The sequence below is a fragment of the Loxodonta africana genome, chromosome 17 (genome assembly GCF_030014295.1).
Source record: "Loxodonta africana isolate mLoxAfr1 chromosome 17, mLoxAfr1.hap2, whole genome shotgun sequence".
Lineage (NCBI taxonomy): Eukaryota > Metazoa > Chordata > Mammalia > Proboscidea > Elephantidae > Loxodonta > Loxodonta africana.
Genome location: NC_087358.1, coordinates 77,319,425 through 77,337,113, shown reverse-complemented (window position 1 = coordinate 77,337,113; position 17,689 = coordinate 77,319,425). Strand labels below are relative to the sequence as shown.

The 17,689-nt window shown below is 42.7% G+C and overlaps 1 protein-coding gene across 3 annotated transcripts in view; it reads right to left on the bottom strand.

Annotated features, from left to right (window-relative positions):
- The window catches only part of LHFPL6 (LHFPL tetraspan subfamily member 6), a 346,496-nt gene that overhangs the window by 36,589 nt on the left and 292,218 nt on the right, over window positions 1–17,689 (bottom strand). For all 3 annotated transcript variants that reach the window (XM_010592648.2, XM_003412634.3, XM_010592649.3), the window contains exon 3: window positions 12,600–12,698. In XM_010592648.2, the coding sequence (XP_010590950.1) occupies window positions 12,600–12,698 (99 nt within the window). The remainder of the gene's footprint in view (window positions 1–12,599; window positions 12,699–17,689) is intronic.

Below are 17,689 nucleotides of genomic sequence, written 5' to 3'. Positions count from 1 at the left end.
CTCTTGAGAGATAAAAGATGGCGCTGGCCCCACCCCAGGGAAACTCCCTTTATACTGGAGCAGGAAGGTGACCTGAGTAAGGGTAGTATTACAATCCCACCCTAATCCTCTTTTACATAAAATTACAATCACAAAATGGAGGACAACCACACAGTATTGGGAATCATGGCCTAACCAAGTTGATATACACATTTTTTGGGGAACATAATTTAATCCATGACACACGCTCATGATGGAGCTTCTGAAGGATGTCCAGTGTTGGACTTATGTGTCAAAAGTGTGGAACAGCCCTTGTCCATTGCTGGTGGGAATGCAAAATGGTACAGCTGCTGTGGAAAGCAGTTTGGCAGTTCCTCAAAAAGTTGAACACAGAACCACCGTATGACCCAGCAATCCCAATGCTGGCTATATAACCAGAAGACGTGAAGGCAGGAAGCACAAATAGAAACCTGTACGCCAATGTTCACGGTAGGATTTTTCACAACAGTCAAAAGGTGGAAACAGCCTAAATGCCCATCAATAGATGAATGGATAAACAAAAGGTGGTACATACATAGAATGGAATATTACTGGGCCATGAAGAGAAATGAAGTCCTGGCACATGCTATAACCTGGATGAACCTTGGAAACATTATGCTGAGTAAAATAAATCACTCAAAAAAGAACAAATATTGTACGATCCCACTTATATGAAATAGGAAAACAGACAAAGTTTATTAGTGGTTGCCAGGGTGGGAGGGAGCAAGACAGAAAACCTTTGTCTGGGGGCACTGAGTTTCTGTTAACGGTGGTGGAATAATTCAGAAAAGGATGGTGATAATGGTTGCACAACATCAAGAATGTAATCAATGTCACTGGATAAAGCATGTAAAAACTGTTGAATTGGCAGATGTTTTGTTAAGTTTACCACAATTTAAAAAAGAAGTTTGGAACAGGTCTACTTGCTAGCCATGTCAGAGGCAGGAAAGGAGCCCTGGTGGCATGAACAGTTCAATGCTCAGCTGCTAATGCAAAGGTTGGTGGTTCTAACCCACCCAGCGAACCCACTCAGTGGCTCTGAGGGAGAAAGACCTGGCTACCTGCTTCCTAAAGATGGCAGCCTAGAAAACCCTGGGAGGCAGTTCTACTCTGCCACACGGGGTCGCTGTGCATCAGAATCGACACAAGGGCACCGACCAGCAACAATGGGAGGCAAGACACCCTCGCTATGTTAAAGACCTCAAACTCGGCTAAATCTCTGTGCACGGTCAACACCACGCTCTTAACCAGCCCCCCCCCCCAAAGCAAACTCATAATGAGATGATAAATGTACTTTAAGCAGTGACCAGAAATGAGTCTTCCTTACCTAAGGATGAACACCGTTTAATGCGCCCGGGCCTCTCCTGCCGACAACCTGGTTGCTGCAGCCAGTGGGCAGAGCCTCAGCTGCCTGCCTGAGCATGAAGTGGCCTGGAAAGCCCACATGAGTCACAGGAACCTTCTCAGTTGCAGCATAAATCATGCCTGTCTGCTGAAATGTCAGAGAGGCCGGTGAGGGGCTGTCCAGTTGCTGTCTGCACAAGAGGTTCCTGGGTGGACACAGGAAAACTGGGTCACGTGGCCCAAGAAGAGCCCATGGGCAACAAGCCTGAAAAGCTCAACATGAGCAAAGACATTTTCTATTTCTGCCCCCATTTTGCCCGACTGACCTCTCTGTGGACTGCAAGTCATTTTGTTCTCTCTCAAGGGTGCTTAGGTTTGAGAGGAAAGAAAACATGAGTTGGAAGTCGAAGAACAAAAGGCATCATGTTCAAAGAGAGTTGGGATGGACATTGTTAAAACTGGAGCTGAGGTTTCTCCACTGGATTGAAAATTGGAAGAAAGAGACTCTCACCCCTCCACACTGAGATGCTCTGAGAAATCACTTTATGGTCCTGTTCTTGAGAAGCCAACAGCAGAATTTCAAGAACAGGGAACAGGATGGCTTCTTAATCAAATAGCAAAATGAAAGCAGTAATTACTCAAATTTACTTGGCAAATTAGCAAGACAAATTAATTGAAACACTACTTTTGATCATAAGGACATAATTAGAAAATTCTTTGGTGGATGAAAATATCTTGAAGGCATGAGTTAAATCAATTGGACAACCTGATTATAAAGACCTTACGCTTAATGTGTAAATACAAACTTACTGCTGACAGAATGTACAAGAAAGAATAAAGACTGATCAGTGGATATTCATTTTAAATGGCCCTATATCAGTAATGCAGATAACAAAGGAAACAACTACTAAGCCTTCAGGCTTTTATTAAATGTTCCGGCGCTGTGCTAGGCTGCACGTTATTCTTATCACTCCTGTTTTTTTTCTCTCAAAAGCTAACAAATAAAATCACCATTTTGTGTGTGTGTTGATTTTATTGTGGTAAACATATATGTAACAAAACATCTGCCATTTCAGTATTTTTCACATGAACAGTTCAGTGACATTAACTTACCTTCATCATTTTGTTCAACTATTACTGCTATCTGTTTTCAAGCTTTTCTGTTCCCCTAACAGAAGCTCAGCATCCCCTAGGTATTGAGTCCTTCTTAACACTGCAAAACACTACTGTCCCTTTGCCCACAACCGCAGCTGCCAGGGTAGTGTAAACAGTTAAACGCTTGGCTACTACCTGAAAAGTTGGCAGTTTGAGTCGACCAAGAGGCACTTTAGAAGAAAGTCTTGGCAATCTATTTCCAAAACATCACAGCCTTGAAATTCTATGGAGCACAGTTCTACTCTGACACACCCTGGGCCACCGTAAGCTGAAGCTGGCTCGACAACTGGTGTTTTTGGTTTGCTCACAACCATAGGGTATATTAATGGTAGGGGCACAGGGCACTGATATCAAACAAAAGACATGCTGAGATTCTTTGTCCTCCTTTCGACCTCTTCTTCCAGTTGCGAGTCCCGTACTTCTTTGTAAAATCTGGTTCTATAAGACTCTAAGCATATCCAGGCTGGACTACATGAGCAGAGATTGGAATCTTTCCATCTTCACATTCCCAGTGTAAAGAGTGGTGCCTGGGACGTAGGAAGAGGAGTCTCTAATGGACCTGTGGCTGACTGTCTAACATCCATTCTACTCTTCCCCAGTGCGTGCAGGGAACTGATCCCAATAGGGTTGGGTTCTGATCAAACTAGGCAATCAGCCCCTTTCCAGTCATGGTTCAGGAATTCAGGCTAAAGCCAGTTAGCACATGGCATACCCCTGGCAAGAGTTATTAGTTCAAGAGTGGTCACAGGACTAAGCTGGCCCAACTAGACTGAGGAGAGAGACTTTTAGTCCGTGACTGGGGGAGAGGCACTCTCTGTCTCCTATTTGACATGAACAAGGGTGCTGAGAGCTGAAAGTGTCAAACTACGGTCATCTGACGACCATGAGGGAACCAGCCATAGGATGAAGCTGACACTGCAGATTGCGGGGTTCAGGTCTGGAAGCCCTGAGTCAGCCATGTCTGCAGCCCACCTCACCTCTGGCTTTCCTGTAATAAGAGAATCTAAATATCATTTTTTCTTAAAAGCCAGTTTGAGTAAGATTTTTGTAATCTAAATCTAAAGTGTCCTGACTTACACAATTTACATAAACATTAAATTAGGAAAATATTAAACCAGGAAGAAAGGCCTGGGGATGTACTTCTGAAAATTAGCCAAGGGAAACCTCCTGGATCACTTGCTCTGGACACGTCATCAGGAGGGATCAATCTCTGGAGAACATGATGTTTGGTGGAGCAGAGGGCCAGCGAGGTGACATGGACTAGAGCACCCTGGCGACTGTGAGGATGACGCAGGACTGGGCAACATGTAGTTCTGCTGTGTATAAGGTAGCCTTGAGTGGCTAACAACAATATACAAAACACAGTATTTGTTGCACTAAATTCTAGTAAAACACAAGTAATTTTCTACAAAAATTTTCTTTCAAAGCATGATTTGCTGACCACTTTCACCTAAATCATCTGGGACACCTGTTTAAAACACAAATGAACAGAATCACAACTTCTGGGCTGTGGAGACTAAAATCTACACTCTTAACAAGTGTGTACCTAATAATATAGATTGAGAATTACTGTCAAAGGCCAGCTGTGCAATTTTTAGTCTGACACCTTAGAAATATATTACACAGCCAGCTAGCTGGGAATCTTGTTTGTCTACTTCAAACGTACGCACCGATATCTGTTCCTTGCTTCTTCATAAACAAGTATACCCCAAAGATAAGCAGGGTAACATTCTTTGAGGTTTAAAACTGGGTATTGTTGCAAAGCTGGTTCAAGGCCCTGCACTCAATATAATGTTAAAAAAAAAAGTTTCAAAAAAGAAATCAATAGCCCTATAACATTGTTTTTAAAGCATGTGAAAAGAAATTCTCTCCAGCTCCCTTCCTAAGAAAAGAAGTAATTTCAAAAAGTAGCTGTTATTACTTTCCTAGAAAGGTAACCACAAACTTGAGCTTTTTAGAAAACCCTCCCTTGTTGAACTACTACTTGTATTTTTCAACTCAGATTAAATGTTACTTCTGTTTGGAGTCCCTTCCTACTCTGAACAAAGTAAGTTATTACTTTGTAACACCACTGATACTTGGGTTTAAAAATCTGTTGAAACAGGGTTGTCATTAGATGCCATCCTAACTCATGGTTACCCCACATGCAACACCTCCATGATTAGTTATGGATTGGACCACCGTGATCCATAGGATTTTCAGTGGCTAATTTTTAGAAGCAGATTTCCAGGCCTTTCTTCCTCGTCTGTCTTAGCCTGGAAGCTAACATACCTAACAACACGCAAGCCTCCACTGACACACAGGTGGTGGCTATGCGTGAGGTGCACTGGCCAGAAATCAAACCCAGGTATCCTGCATGGAAGTCAAGAATTTTACCACTGACCCACCTCTGCCATTGTGAAACAGGGCACCAGCTGCCTACTCCTGACTCTTCTCTGACTCTTCTCAGTATCCTCCCTGCAGCCTACCCTGCCACACCACCCTAAAACATACCACTCTCAGTCTTTACCTGGCTAAAACCTACACAGCCTTGAGGGCTCAGCTAAAAACAGTACTTCCTCAGGAGGCTGCCAGCCCAAGTCAGGCCCCCTGTGGAATTGTGATGTAGTATCTAAATCCCAATCAGGCTGCTTTTAGCTGCACGCAACAGAAAACACGGCTCGTGCTAGTTTACCCAATAAAAACACAAATTACTGTGTCTCAGAGAGGTTGGAAGGTTCTAATGAAGGCCAGCTTCAAGCTGACTGATCTTACAAGACTGGTGTCTCTGCCCACCTCTGCTTCCTCCTGTCATTCCACCCAGTCAGAGGATGGGTGGCTGCCAGAGGGAGAAAGAGCATGGCTTCCAAGGCCTCTCCCCTAAACACACAAACTCCCCTACGCAGAAGCTCCTGGGAACATCTCCTCCAGTCTCTCTGGTCCAAATGGGCAGCAGCCTCCCCGTGCCATCCCACCCAGTGGTAAAGATTTCACACCATGATGCAACAAGAAAAATGCAGTCATTTTACAACATGCTGGGATAATCAGATGGGCTGGCAAGTACAGACTGTGGATAAGGCCTGTCCAGCTGCCCCAGGGCTGAAGGGATGGACAAGTGAGGACATCTGAAACTGAAGCCATGCCAGGGTTATGCTGGGGTTTAGATCAGGGGTCAGCAAACTATGGCCCCACTGCCTGTTTTTGTAAATAAAGTTTTATTGGAACACAGCCATGCCCATTCATATATGCATTGCCTATGGCAGCTTTCATACTGCAACTGCAAAGTTGAATATTTGTGACAGACTATATGGCCCTCAAAACCCAACTGAAAATATTTACTATCCGGACCTTTAAAATGTTTGTCAATCCCGGGCTGAGGCTAACAAACTAGGGCAGAATAACGCTGGTGAGTGAACCACAATTTCCATTACCTGACACTTTCCTTTCTGACACACCTCACATATGTAGTATCTTGTTCAATACCTGCCTCCCCTGCTAGATTTTATGTTCCCTGAGGACAGTGAATGGTGTCCTTTTTATTCACTGCTAATGCCATATCCCCAGCACCACACCCCGCACAATGCCTGGCACATTGTAGAAATAGGTAGAGAGCTGCCATTGAGACCACTCCAACTCATGACGACCTTACATACAGCAGAATGAAAGTTGCCTGTTCCTGCATCAGCCTCACAATCGCCAGCACGTGTGAGTCCATCATTGTAGCTACTGTACAAATCCATCACACTGAGGGGCTCCCTCACCCTCACTGGCCCTCTACTTCACCAAACATCATGTCCTCCTCCAGCGATTAATCCCTCCTGATGATGTGTCCAAAGTAAGCAAGCCAGACAATGTTCTGTTGTGATCTGTAAGGCTTTCATTGGCTAATTTTCAGAAGGAGATCACCAAGCCTTTCTTTCTCCTCTGGCTTAGTCTAGAAACTCCACTGAAACCTGTCCACCATGGGTGGCCCTGAGGGTATTGAAGTGCTGGTGGCATCGCTTCCAGCACCACAGCAACATGCAAGCCACCCAGAATGACAGACTGACAGACAGGTGGTGGAGCCCATGGAAAGCATTTCATAAATATCTGTTAGCTGAGCGATTGAACGAACACACACTTTGTTTTTCTGTGTGCTTTAAGTGAAAGTTTACAATTCAAGTCAGCTTCTCATACAAAAACTCACACACACGTTGTTATGTGACCCTAGCTGTTCTGCGCACAACGTGACAGCACATTCCTGCTCTCCATCCTGTATTTCCTGTGTCCATTCAACCAGCTCCTGTCCCCCTCTGCCCTCTCATCTTGACTGCAGACAGGAGCTGCCCACTTACCTCTTGTGTCTACTTGAGCTAAGAAGCTCACTCCTCACCAGTATCCTTTTCTGTCTTATAGTCCAGTCTAATCTGTCTGAAGAATTGGCCTTGGGAATGGTTTTTATTTTGGGCTAAAAGAGAGTCTGGGGCTGTGTCTTCTGGGGTCCCTCCAGTCTCAGACAGGCCATTAAGTCTGATCTTTTTTTGAGTTCTGCACCCTACTTTTCTCCTGCTCCATCAGGGACTCTCTGTTGTGTTCCCTGTCAGGGCAGTCATTGGTTGTAGCCGGGTACCATCTAGTTCTTCTGGTCTCAGCCTGATGGAGTCTCTGGTTTATGTGGCCCTTTCTGACTCCTGAGCTCATATTTTCCTTGTGCCTTTGATGTTCTTCATTCTCCTTTGCTCTAGGTGCATTGGGACCAACTGATGCACATACTTTGTTTTTGATTTTTATTGTTTTAGATGAAGGTTTATAGAGCAAATTAGTTTCTCATTAAACAACTAACACACAGTTTTGTGACATTGGTTGCTAACCTCATGATGTTTCAATACTCTCCCCTTCTCGATCTTGGGTTCCCCATTACCAGTCTTCCTGTCCCCTCCTGCCTTCTTGTCCTTGCCCCTGGGCTGGTGTGCCCAATTAGTCTCATTTTGCTTTATGGGTCCATCTAACCTTTGGCTACGCCTGCTAACCAAAGAGTTGGCAGTTAGAATCCACCAGGCGCTCCTTGGAAACTCTATGGGGCAGTTCTACTCTGTCCTATAGGGTTGCTAAGAGTTGGAATCGACTTGACGGCACTGAGGTTTTTTTTTTTTTTTTTAAATCTTTGGCTGAAGAGTGAACCTCAGGAGTGACTTCAGTACTGAATTAAAAGGGTGTCAGGGGCCATATTCTTGGGGTTTCTCCAGTCTCTGTCAGGCCAGTAAGTCTGGTCTTTTTTTGTGACTTTGAATTTTGTTCTACATTTTTCTCTCGCTCTGTCCAGGACTGCCTATTGTTACCCCTGTCAGCAGTGCATGAGAGTTCCAGTCTCCTCGCAGTCTAACATTTGTTGTTTTCTGTTTTTACGATTCATACCAATACTACCGGGGTGAGATGGTATCTCATTGCAGTTTTGACTTGCATTTCTCTAATGGCTAGTGATTGCAAGCATTCCCTCATGTGGCTCTTAGCTGCCCGAATGTCTTCTTTGGTGAAGTGTCTGTTTATATCCTTTGCTCATTTTTTAATTGGATTATTTGTCTTTTTGTTGTAGAGGTGTTGGATCTTCCTGTAGATTTTAGAGATTAAACCTTTGTCAGATTTGTCATAGCCAAAATTTTTTTCCCAGACTGTAGGTTCTCTTTTTACTCTTTTGGTGAAAACTTTTGATGAACATAAATGTTTAATTTTTAGAAGATTCCAGTTATCTAGCTTATCTTCTGATGTTTGTGTAATGTTAGTTATGGTTTGTATCCTATTTTTGCTTTGAATTAAGGCCTCTAGAGTTGACCCTATATTTTTGTCTAATGATCTTTAGTTTTTGGTTTTATATTTAGGTCTTTGATCCATTTTGAATTAGTTTTCGTGTATGGTGTCAGTATGGGTCCTGTTTCATTTTTTTACAGATGGACATCCAGTTTTGCCAGCACTATTTGTTAAAAAGACTGTCTTTTCCCCATTAAATGGACGTTGGGTCTTTGCCAAAGATTAGATATCTGCAAGTGGATGGATATACATCTGGGTTCTCCATTCTGTTCCACTGGTCAATGTCTCTGTCATTGTACCCATACCAGGCTGTTTTCATTACCGGAGCTGTATAGTAGGTTCTGAGGTTAGGTAGTGTGGGTCCTTCTACTTTATTCTTCTTTCTCAACAGTGCTTTACTTATCTAAGCCCTCTTCCCTTTCCATATAAAGTTAATGATTAGTTTTTCCATCTTTTTAAAGGATGCTGGCTGTATTTGGATTGGGATTGCATTGTATTTGTAGACTGCTTTGGGTGGAATTGACATTTTCACAATGTTGAGTCTACCTATCCATGAACATGGTATGTTTACGTTTCTTGCAGCAGTGTTTTATAGTTTTCTTTGTATAGGTCTTTTACATCCCCGGTTAGATTTATTCCTAAGTATTTTATTTGGTTGGGGCTAATACAAATGGTACTGCTTTCCTGATTTCCTTTTTGTAGTTCTCTTCATTGGTATATAGTAATCCAACTGAGTTCTGTGTATTTATCTTGTATTCTGCTACTTTGCTGAGCCTTTGTATTAGATGAGCACACAGTTTAAATAACATAAGTAACTACAAAAGCAGTTACTTCTCTCATGTTGTGCTCTAGATAAGAGAGTGACAACATTTCAAAAACAGCATGCTGAGGGAGTGACCTATATTCCACAATAAAGAGGACATGGGCTTTAACAACATTAACATCTCCCATCCCTGGAAGGAACATGTGCCCACACACAGTTTCCCTTGACAGGAGGCAGAAAAAACCTTGGATTCTCGGAAGTGGCAGAGGTAGGGTGTGGCAGTAGCAGGCAGTGTGCACACCACTGACATCAGCCCCAGGACCATCCTTACTGAGACTGCTCAGCCATGCACTCGTCCTTTGGTTCACCAGCCCCAGTCCGAGGGACTCGCCAACCTAGTGCCACAACATATGACTTCACTAATTCAGAAAATAATTCAGGATGTTGGTAGGGTAAGCCTACTGATATCTCTATGCCACAATTTCTCTTGAGGTCTTCTTGGAAGAAGACAGGAGGGAGTCCTCAAAAATAACTATACCTTGGAGAAATGGAACTCTATAGACCCCAAATATGTATTCAGGGGAACTAGAACTCATTTTATCTGTATATGATGCCAGTTTTACATCTTTCTCACCATCCAATCTAAGAGCAATTTAAAACAAAGTAGCGGAAATTAAAAAGACAACATAGTTTTTTAAATTGCTAAAATAGGATAAACAGGATTAATGAGTTTAACAACAAGAAACTATTAAAACTAATCAAGAGGCACTTTTTAAATTTTATATTCAAAATTTAAATTCACAGTGCTGAGATGATACAAATGCTTGGTGCAGTAGTGAAAATGGGAAACAACAGGATCTGAGCTTCATTACGATCTGCTAATTAATAAGGCAACACATTAAGAGCAGGGCACCAAGAGCAGGATTCTAATCAAGTTGAGGTCTGTATATAGTACCCAAGAATGCCTCAAAGACCTGAGAAAGAAGGGTGCCAAGCACTGTACCAAAATATCTCCCCTGACACAGATGGCTTTCCAAATAAATTTAAAAAATACACACATACATAATATATACATAAAAAAGGCTGGCAGTCAACTTCATGCTAGCGTTTTTTCCCTTTACATCAATCCAAAGCTAATCTAGACTTAGGAAAGCCTTGCCATCAAGACGGATGAATAAGCAGACAGCCATCTCTTATTTTTATATCCACGCAAACTGGGGGCTCTTAGAGCACCGGCTTCCCTACTGAGCCAGCTGCTGTTGAGTCCACTCAACCCCTGGCGCCTTCATGTGTGTCAGGGTAGAACTGTGCTCCATAGGGTTTTCAGTGGCTGATTTTTTTGGAAGTAGATTGCCAGGCCTTTCTTCCAAGGTGCCAATGGGTAGACTTAACCCCCAACCTTTCAAGCATGTGAAATGTTTACACCATCCAGGGACACTGTTCTCTACTGAAAGACCAGTGTTATGTTGAGGGAAGCAGGGTGTTTGTCATCCACCTACTCAAAAACTGTTTCATTTTCAAATTCACAGAATTTTGATGTGGTTTCACATCTATCTGTTCTTAATATCTAACAGAGAAAAGTCTTCACAAGAGATGTTCTAACAAATATTTAAAAGTAATGACTTGGCATATAGTAATACCACCTCAGAATTTTTATTCTTAGAATGAACATTTCCAATGAAGAGTGAATATTTAAATTATTAACTCAAAATAAGAACCATTTGTCAGAGTGTCCCTCCATCACTGGAGGAAAACAGATATGCTATCATTCGGCAATATGTGTTTTCTGGGCTCACCCTCTCTGATGCAATAACACGGAATCTAGAAAAGTACCCTAAGGGGATAATTTAGTAAAGAAACATTTAGATTCATTAAGTTACTCATTACAGTGTGTCTTAAAAAACAAAACAGAATAGACCAAATGCCCAACTCCAAGGAAATAAGGAAGTGGTTAAGTGCTGTTGTTGGTAGTTACCATCAAGTTGATTTCGACTCATGGTGACCCCGTGTGTTCAGAGTAAAACAGCTCCATAGGGTCTTTAAGCCGGTGACCTATTAGAAGCAGACTGTCAGGCCTGTTTTCTGAGGCACCTCTGGCTGGGTTCAAACCACCATCCTTTCAGCTAGTAGTCATCGACTAACCACCTGTGCCAGCCAGGGACTTCACAGTGGTTAAGTAAATGCTGGTATATCAAATCAAATATTATCTAATTACTAGAAACTATACTCATTCAAGGAAACCCTGGTGGCGTAGTGGTTAAGTGCTACGGCTGCTAACCAAAGGGTCGGCAGTTTGAATCTGCCAGGCGCTCCTTGGAAACTCTATGGGGCAGTTCTACTCTGTCCTATAAGGTCGCTATGAGTCGGAATCGACTTGATGGCACTGGGTTTGGTTTGGAATACTCATGCAAACCATTGTGTGCTATGTAGAAATTTTTATAGGTTGCTAAATAAGAAAAGGAGACTACATAATAGCTATAAGTGAAAATATGTGAACTTTCCTTATTAATAAAATACAGAGACACATTCTCAGAAGTAGATCACCAGGCCTTTCTTCCAAAGCGTGTCTGGGTGGATTCAGACTGCCAACCCTTGAGTTAGTAGTGCAACAATATGTAACTATGTGAACCATCTGAGGACTCGTGTGTGGACTACCGAGCAGTAGGTGGAGGCACCTTGTAGGCAAGAAGCGCAGTCCAGTGAAGGCAGAGGGAGGAATGAGAAAAGCATGTGAGAAGGCCACAGAGACCTAGCAGCAGCGGGGAGGGAGGTGCTGCTCCAGGAGATGCAGCTGAACAGGTGGGAGTTACACATTGTTGCAGGGCTCCTCATGAATATGTCTCTGTATTTTATTAATAAGATTTCATATATTTTCACTTGTAGATACTACATTCAACTACTAACTCAAGGGTTGGCAGTCTGAATCCACCCAGACACACTTTGGAAGAAAGGCCTGGTGATCTACTTCTGAGAAATCAGCCACTGAACACCCTGTGGGACACAGTTTAACTCTAACGCACTGAGTTGACTCGATAACAACTGGTTTTTTGGTTTTTATTTACATGCATCACTTTGTTCAAAACCCAGTTCAATCTCACCTATTTCAAAAAGTTACCTGCTACCCTTGGATGAAATTGCTTCCCATTCCTTAGCCTTTATTGCTATTTCCTGTTGCTTATTCTGTCTGCTTTGCCTTCTCAGGCTGTGAATTCCACAGAGATAGTTATTTTTAGCACATGCAATAGATAATAAATACATGATTTTCAATGGAATTAATCAGTGAATTAAATAAACTCTTGAGAGCAGGGGCTGTTTCTTATCTTTGTATCCATACTACTTATCATAAAAAAAAAATCATAGCACTAGGAAAATGATATGACCAATAGCTTTTCACCAGACGAATGGGGAAACGGATGTATGTGTGTTGCTTACACATGACTGCTGGCTATTTACAAGAATATGTGCTTCTTGCTGTTCCCTTTTCCACTTTCTGCTTCTAGGAAACATCAGATAAGGTTCTCATCTAAAAGAAAGGCCATCCGTGCAGAGCGCTTACCCAGGTCAAACTGGCCAGAAACATAGCCACAAGTCTGCTGGACTTCCTCACTGTCCCAGCCCAAGGGGTAGAGGGCACAGCCCGCGCCGATCAACAAGCCTGCAAAGAGATAAGACAAGATGGCTTTACCAGTGCCCCTCTGCATTTCTAGATAAAGACAGCTGGGAAAAAAAATCAATATTTAGCAATATAACAAAAAAACCATGGTGTCTGCCTTTTGGAAAGAACCAGCCCTAACTTCCTGAAGCAGTATAAGGTCAGTTTGATTCCAAGAACAATTTCAAGTCTGCTTAAAAGGAAAAAAAAAAAAAACTTGACAGCTCAGCTTGGTTCCAACTTTGCCTTTTAAAGCACTAAAGGCCTTGCATATTCTATGTAGAAAATACAACCCAGAAGCGCTTTTAATCACTCCTGTAAAAATCCAGCAGACCCCACCATCAATCCTTGTAAACAAGTAATTCAAGGGCAAGCAAAAGTAGCTAATAGGTTATGCTTCATCATTCATTAGGTTTTTTTTTCCAATTTAAGAATCAAAATAGAATGTTTCCTGTTATCATATTCTACCAGGGGAAGAAAGAACACGAAGGCTTTCAAAAACTGCTCTAGCACACAGGTTGAACCTGTGAACTGCACCACCTATTACTATGCTCTCCTGGGAGGTTTAGAGTCATGGAACACTCCCAGGTCTCAGAAACACTCTGGAAGACAGGCACTTCTTGTAATCTAAGAACTTCTCCATACAACTAAAACCAAATGACTTGATGGTTAAATTGAAAAAAGTAATGGTGTAATCTTAGTATAAATTATGGCAGCACACATGGAGCTGACAGCTTTCATTGGGAGAGTCTTCAGTTTTACATCAAAAGCCTAATGTGGTTTTTTAATGCACTTGAGTTGCGGTGTTGGTGAAGAGTATTGAGTATACCGTGGAGTGCCAGAAGTACAAACAAATCTGTCTTAGAAGAAATATAACCAAAGTGGTTCTTAGAAACAAGGATGGCTAGACTTCAGCTCGCTTACTTTGGGCATGTCATCAGGAAAGACCAATACTTAGAAAATGACACCGTGTTTGGTAAAGGGTCAGGAAAAAAGAGGAAAAGCCTCAATGAGATGGATTGGTACAATGGCCTCAGCAATGGATTCTAACACACCCATGATGATGAAGCTGGTGCGGAACCAGACAACTTCTTGCTCTTTTATACGTAAAGTCGCCATGAGTTGAAGCCAACTTGAAAGCAACTAACAACAACATCAGCAACAATTGTGGTTTTACAAGCAGCTGAAATAGGCTTGAGCACTCACCGTTTGAATCTGTAGGTGAATCTGGAAGTAACATCACCATGTCTCATCAGTCAGTGAACATTATCATATCTTAGTACCACAGACATACTGACCCAGTGGGGCCAATGTGTACACAATGATCGGTGAGAACACCATTCCTGTCTGAGGGATGCAAGTCAGATGGTGCTAAATGAGGGAGGCCCCGAAATGTGAAAATCCACTGATATGGGAATGTAGAGGAGGAATGACAGGGCCCCAAGTGCAGCCATCAGTGGAGACCTTCAATATTTCTGGAGAAATTTCAAAGAGTCTGTTTTGAATCAAATACCTTTTTGTCCCCCTTTTGTCCTTCTACCATCCTGCCCCAGGTGGGTGACTCTGAGTATTGTAACCTATACACCACCACCCATCTGTCAGTTTGTTGTACTGAGGGGCCTGCATGTTGCTGTGATGTTGGAAGCTATGCCACCAGTATTTCAAATACCAGTGGGGTCACCCCTGGTGGACAGGTTTCAGTACAGCATCCAGACTATGACAGACTAGGAAGAAAGGTCTGACAATCAACCTCCCCAAATTAGTCAATGAAAACCCTAGGGATCACAAAATATTGTCCGAGGCTATTATATTGGGTAAAGTGGAGGGCCAAATAATGCCAGGGAAACCCTGAATGAAATGAAATAACATAATGGCCACAACATTGGACTGAAACACACAAACAATCATGAAGATGGCACAGGATCTGGCAACATTTTATTCTGTTATACATGGGGTCACAATGAGTTGGAACTGAATGGATGGCAACTAACAACGACAACCACTTATACAAATAACCTCTGTATCCTCATCGTCATCTAAGGAGGTGCTGCGTTCTGCCCTCCTTCTTTGTGACCTCCATGCTGGACTACAAGAAGACACATCTCCCCCACACTGCAACACATTCCCTAGGCTGGCACCTCCTGTCCCAATCTGCCCCTTGGTTTTCAAGAAAACAACTAACAAATGCAGAGGGGCCACTATCCAAGGGCGTGCTTACCAACAATCGACGAAACTGCAAATGACTCATCTCAGGACACGCTATGCTGCAACTGTACAAACACGAATTGTGTCAGGCTGACGGGCCTTCCAGAAGCCTTAATATGAGGTTTTGCTGGCTAAACAAAGGACCGATGGCTGGTTTTCTTAGGGCTCCCTCCCACCAGGGAACAGAATTTATAATATTTTGAAAACAACTCTAAACCAGTTTTACCCACTATCAGGTAAAGAGATAATTAACCAGGATGACAAAACTTTGTATAAACTGAATTCCATAAATGTTAACAACAACGTGGTAGCATCTGCTCGACGCTCAGTTTTTAAGTTAATAGGTACGGCCACATTTTGCAATCTTACTGTAAGTAGAATCTAAGGGATGAGACACGCAGAAAGGCTGTTGAGCAGAAAGTGTTCAAGTGTAAGAAAATGAAGAGTGGTAACATTTCAACCATCAGTAGTTTCCCTTTATCATCTAAGGAAACAGAAGATCAACAGTCTTGCTAACGTTCTGTTCAGAACAGCTGAAAAATACATGGCATGTATTCATGAAGATGTCTACTCTGGTCCAGTATTGATGTCCTGTGGAAAAATAAATAAAGGGGAACTTACAAAGTCCTATCTATGGAGCAAGGAGGCCAGTAGTTTGCCAAGTGGCAGTCAGGGATCTTCAGCTGACTATCGGGCTCTCTCTGCGACACTATGAAGTTAGGAAAAGTGTTATACACAGGAAATCTGTGTTACATGTATGAATTAAAATGAAAGAAAACAGCCACGAGCATATGCACATATTAAATAAAAAGTTGTTCAGCTGAGGGCAGCAGTTCATTTGCATTTTATATTAATATTTATGTACTGCTTGTTTGTTCTGTCATCTACTATCGTTTGCTAACAGGTCTGAGAAATATTTCTGGAAGGAAAATGTGTGTTGCCAACTGATCAGGCCAATAGGCTATCACACTCATCAGGTTCCACAAGGAAACATCAGTGGCTGCCCCAGCATTTTGCTACCATCGTATCTTATAATGAAAGCAGGTCTCAGACCAAATTCCTAAGGGTTTATTAGCAAGGGGCACAAAAGCAGTCAGGCAACAGTTCTGCAAGCTTTGGGAAATCACCTCCAACCCCATCAAATAGTCATTCTAACAAGTACTGAAGCCTCTTCAAAACCTCCACCCCCCCGCTCCACCGCGGTCCCCCCCACCCCACCTGGCAGCCCCCCAAGCCACGGCTTCTAACTGCTGTCTGGCCCGACCACACTGTGGCCCTAACTGCAGTTTGAATTTGGTGCTAGAATCCCATGTATGTGTGAACCAAGATTTTGGTGCATGCACAGGACCTGAAGAGCTGTGTTCTCAATCTGTCCTTGGACCTGAACATCACCGGCATGATTCAACATTCGGACCTCCAAATGTGGACATGGGAGGGCTAAGGGGGAAGAGTGCCGGGCACTGAACTCAACTCCCAGATGCCGCTGGAAATAAAAAGCTCCCCAAATCCCTCAGGGAGTGAGCACGTGGCCTTATGGTCGCTAGACCCCACGTTGCTTCTCGTCTATGCAGACAATAAATTTCCACTTTCTGTTTCCCTTGCAAATGGCCGTGTGGCGCCCCTCTTATTTCGATCAGTTAATAGGACAGGACAAGAACCCTCGTTCAGTTACATTACCTCACATGAAAGTTTCAGTATATGAGAAACACAACAAATACTCGGATGGCAGGATCACGTAAATCTCAGCCAGGTCAGGCAACAACATCTGCCATTAAACGAAGGGAGGGAGAGGACACAGGACAAGAGCTCTAGGCCTGCACTGCCCAATGCAGTAGTCACAGGCACAGGTATTTAAATTTAAATCAAATAAAATGAAATAAAATTCAAGTTCAAATTCTTCACTTGCCCTAGCCACATTTCAAGTATTTGATAGCCACACATGGACAGTGGCTACTATACTGAAGATACAGAATATTTTCATCCTCACAGAAAGCTCTATTGGATGATGCTGTTCTAGACTTCAAACAGTGCTTCCAAAGGATGCCGGGCTTGCCAGATCTTTATGCTGTATGCCTGATGTGGCTTATTAATAACGGAATCATCCCCGCTCCTTCTAACTGGGGCTGGAAGTCAAAAAACTACATTTTGCAAACGGTCCTACTAGCAGGATTTCTGGTTTGAATTCCGTCCAGGAGGAGCGCTTGTGTGGGATTTTCAGGGAACAAAGGAGGGATAAGCCTCTAGGCTCCACTGGCAGCTGTAACCAGGGGCATGGATTTCTGCAGACAGCAGTTTTCAGAACATCAGCATAAGCTTCCTTTGATCCTGCACTTCCTGGTTTCCTGAATTCTTAAAAACAGCTTCCTTTGCCTACACTTCCTTCCATCTTCAAATAACTGCATTACATTTCGCACTACTTGAAATGCATAGAATGGTCTCTCTTTTCACTGACCAACCCTGACTGATACATAACCTGTTCACGCAGGGGCAGAGACAGCCCATACAAATCTTTACACGCAACTATATTTCATTACTATCACTCATTCCCTCAATTACAAATCATTTCTTATACATCTTATACTAATTAACGAACTACTGTGGTGAGTATAAATAGTGATATTCAAGAGGTTTGTCTGAACCACCTCTGTGGTTTGGTCTCTGGATGGGGAATTTAAAATGCTAATTAACCTCTTCTGGAATATGGATTCATGAGGAGGGTACTTCAAATGCTAGCTGACTGTGTGAATGAGAGTTAACTAGCATTTTATTGTCTATACTGAAGTTCTACA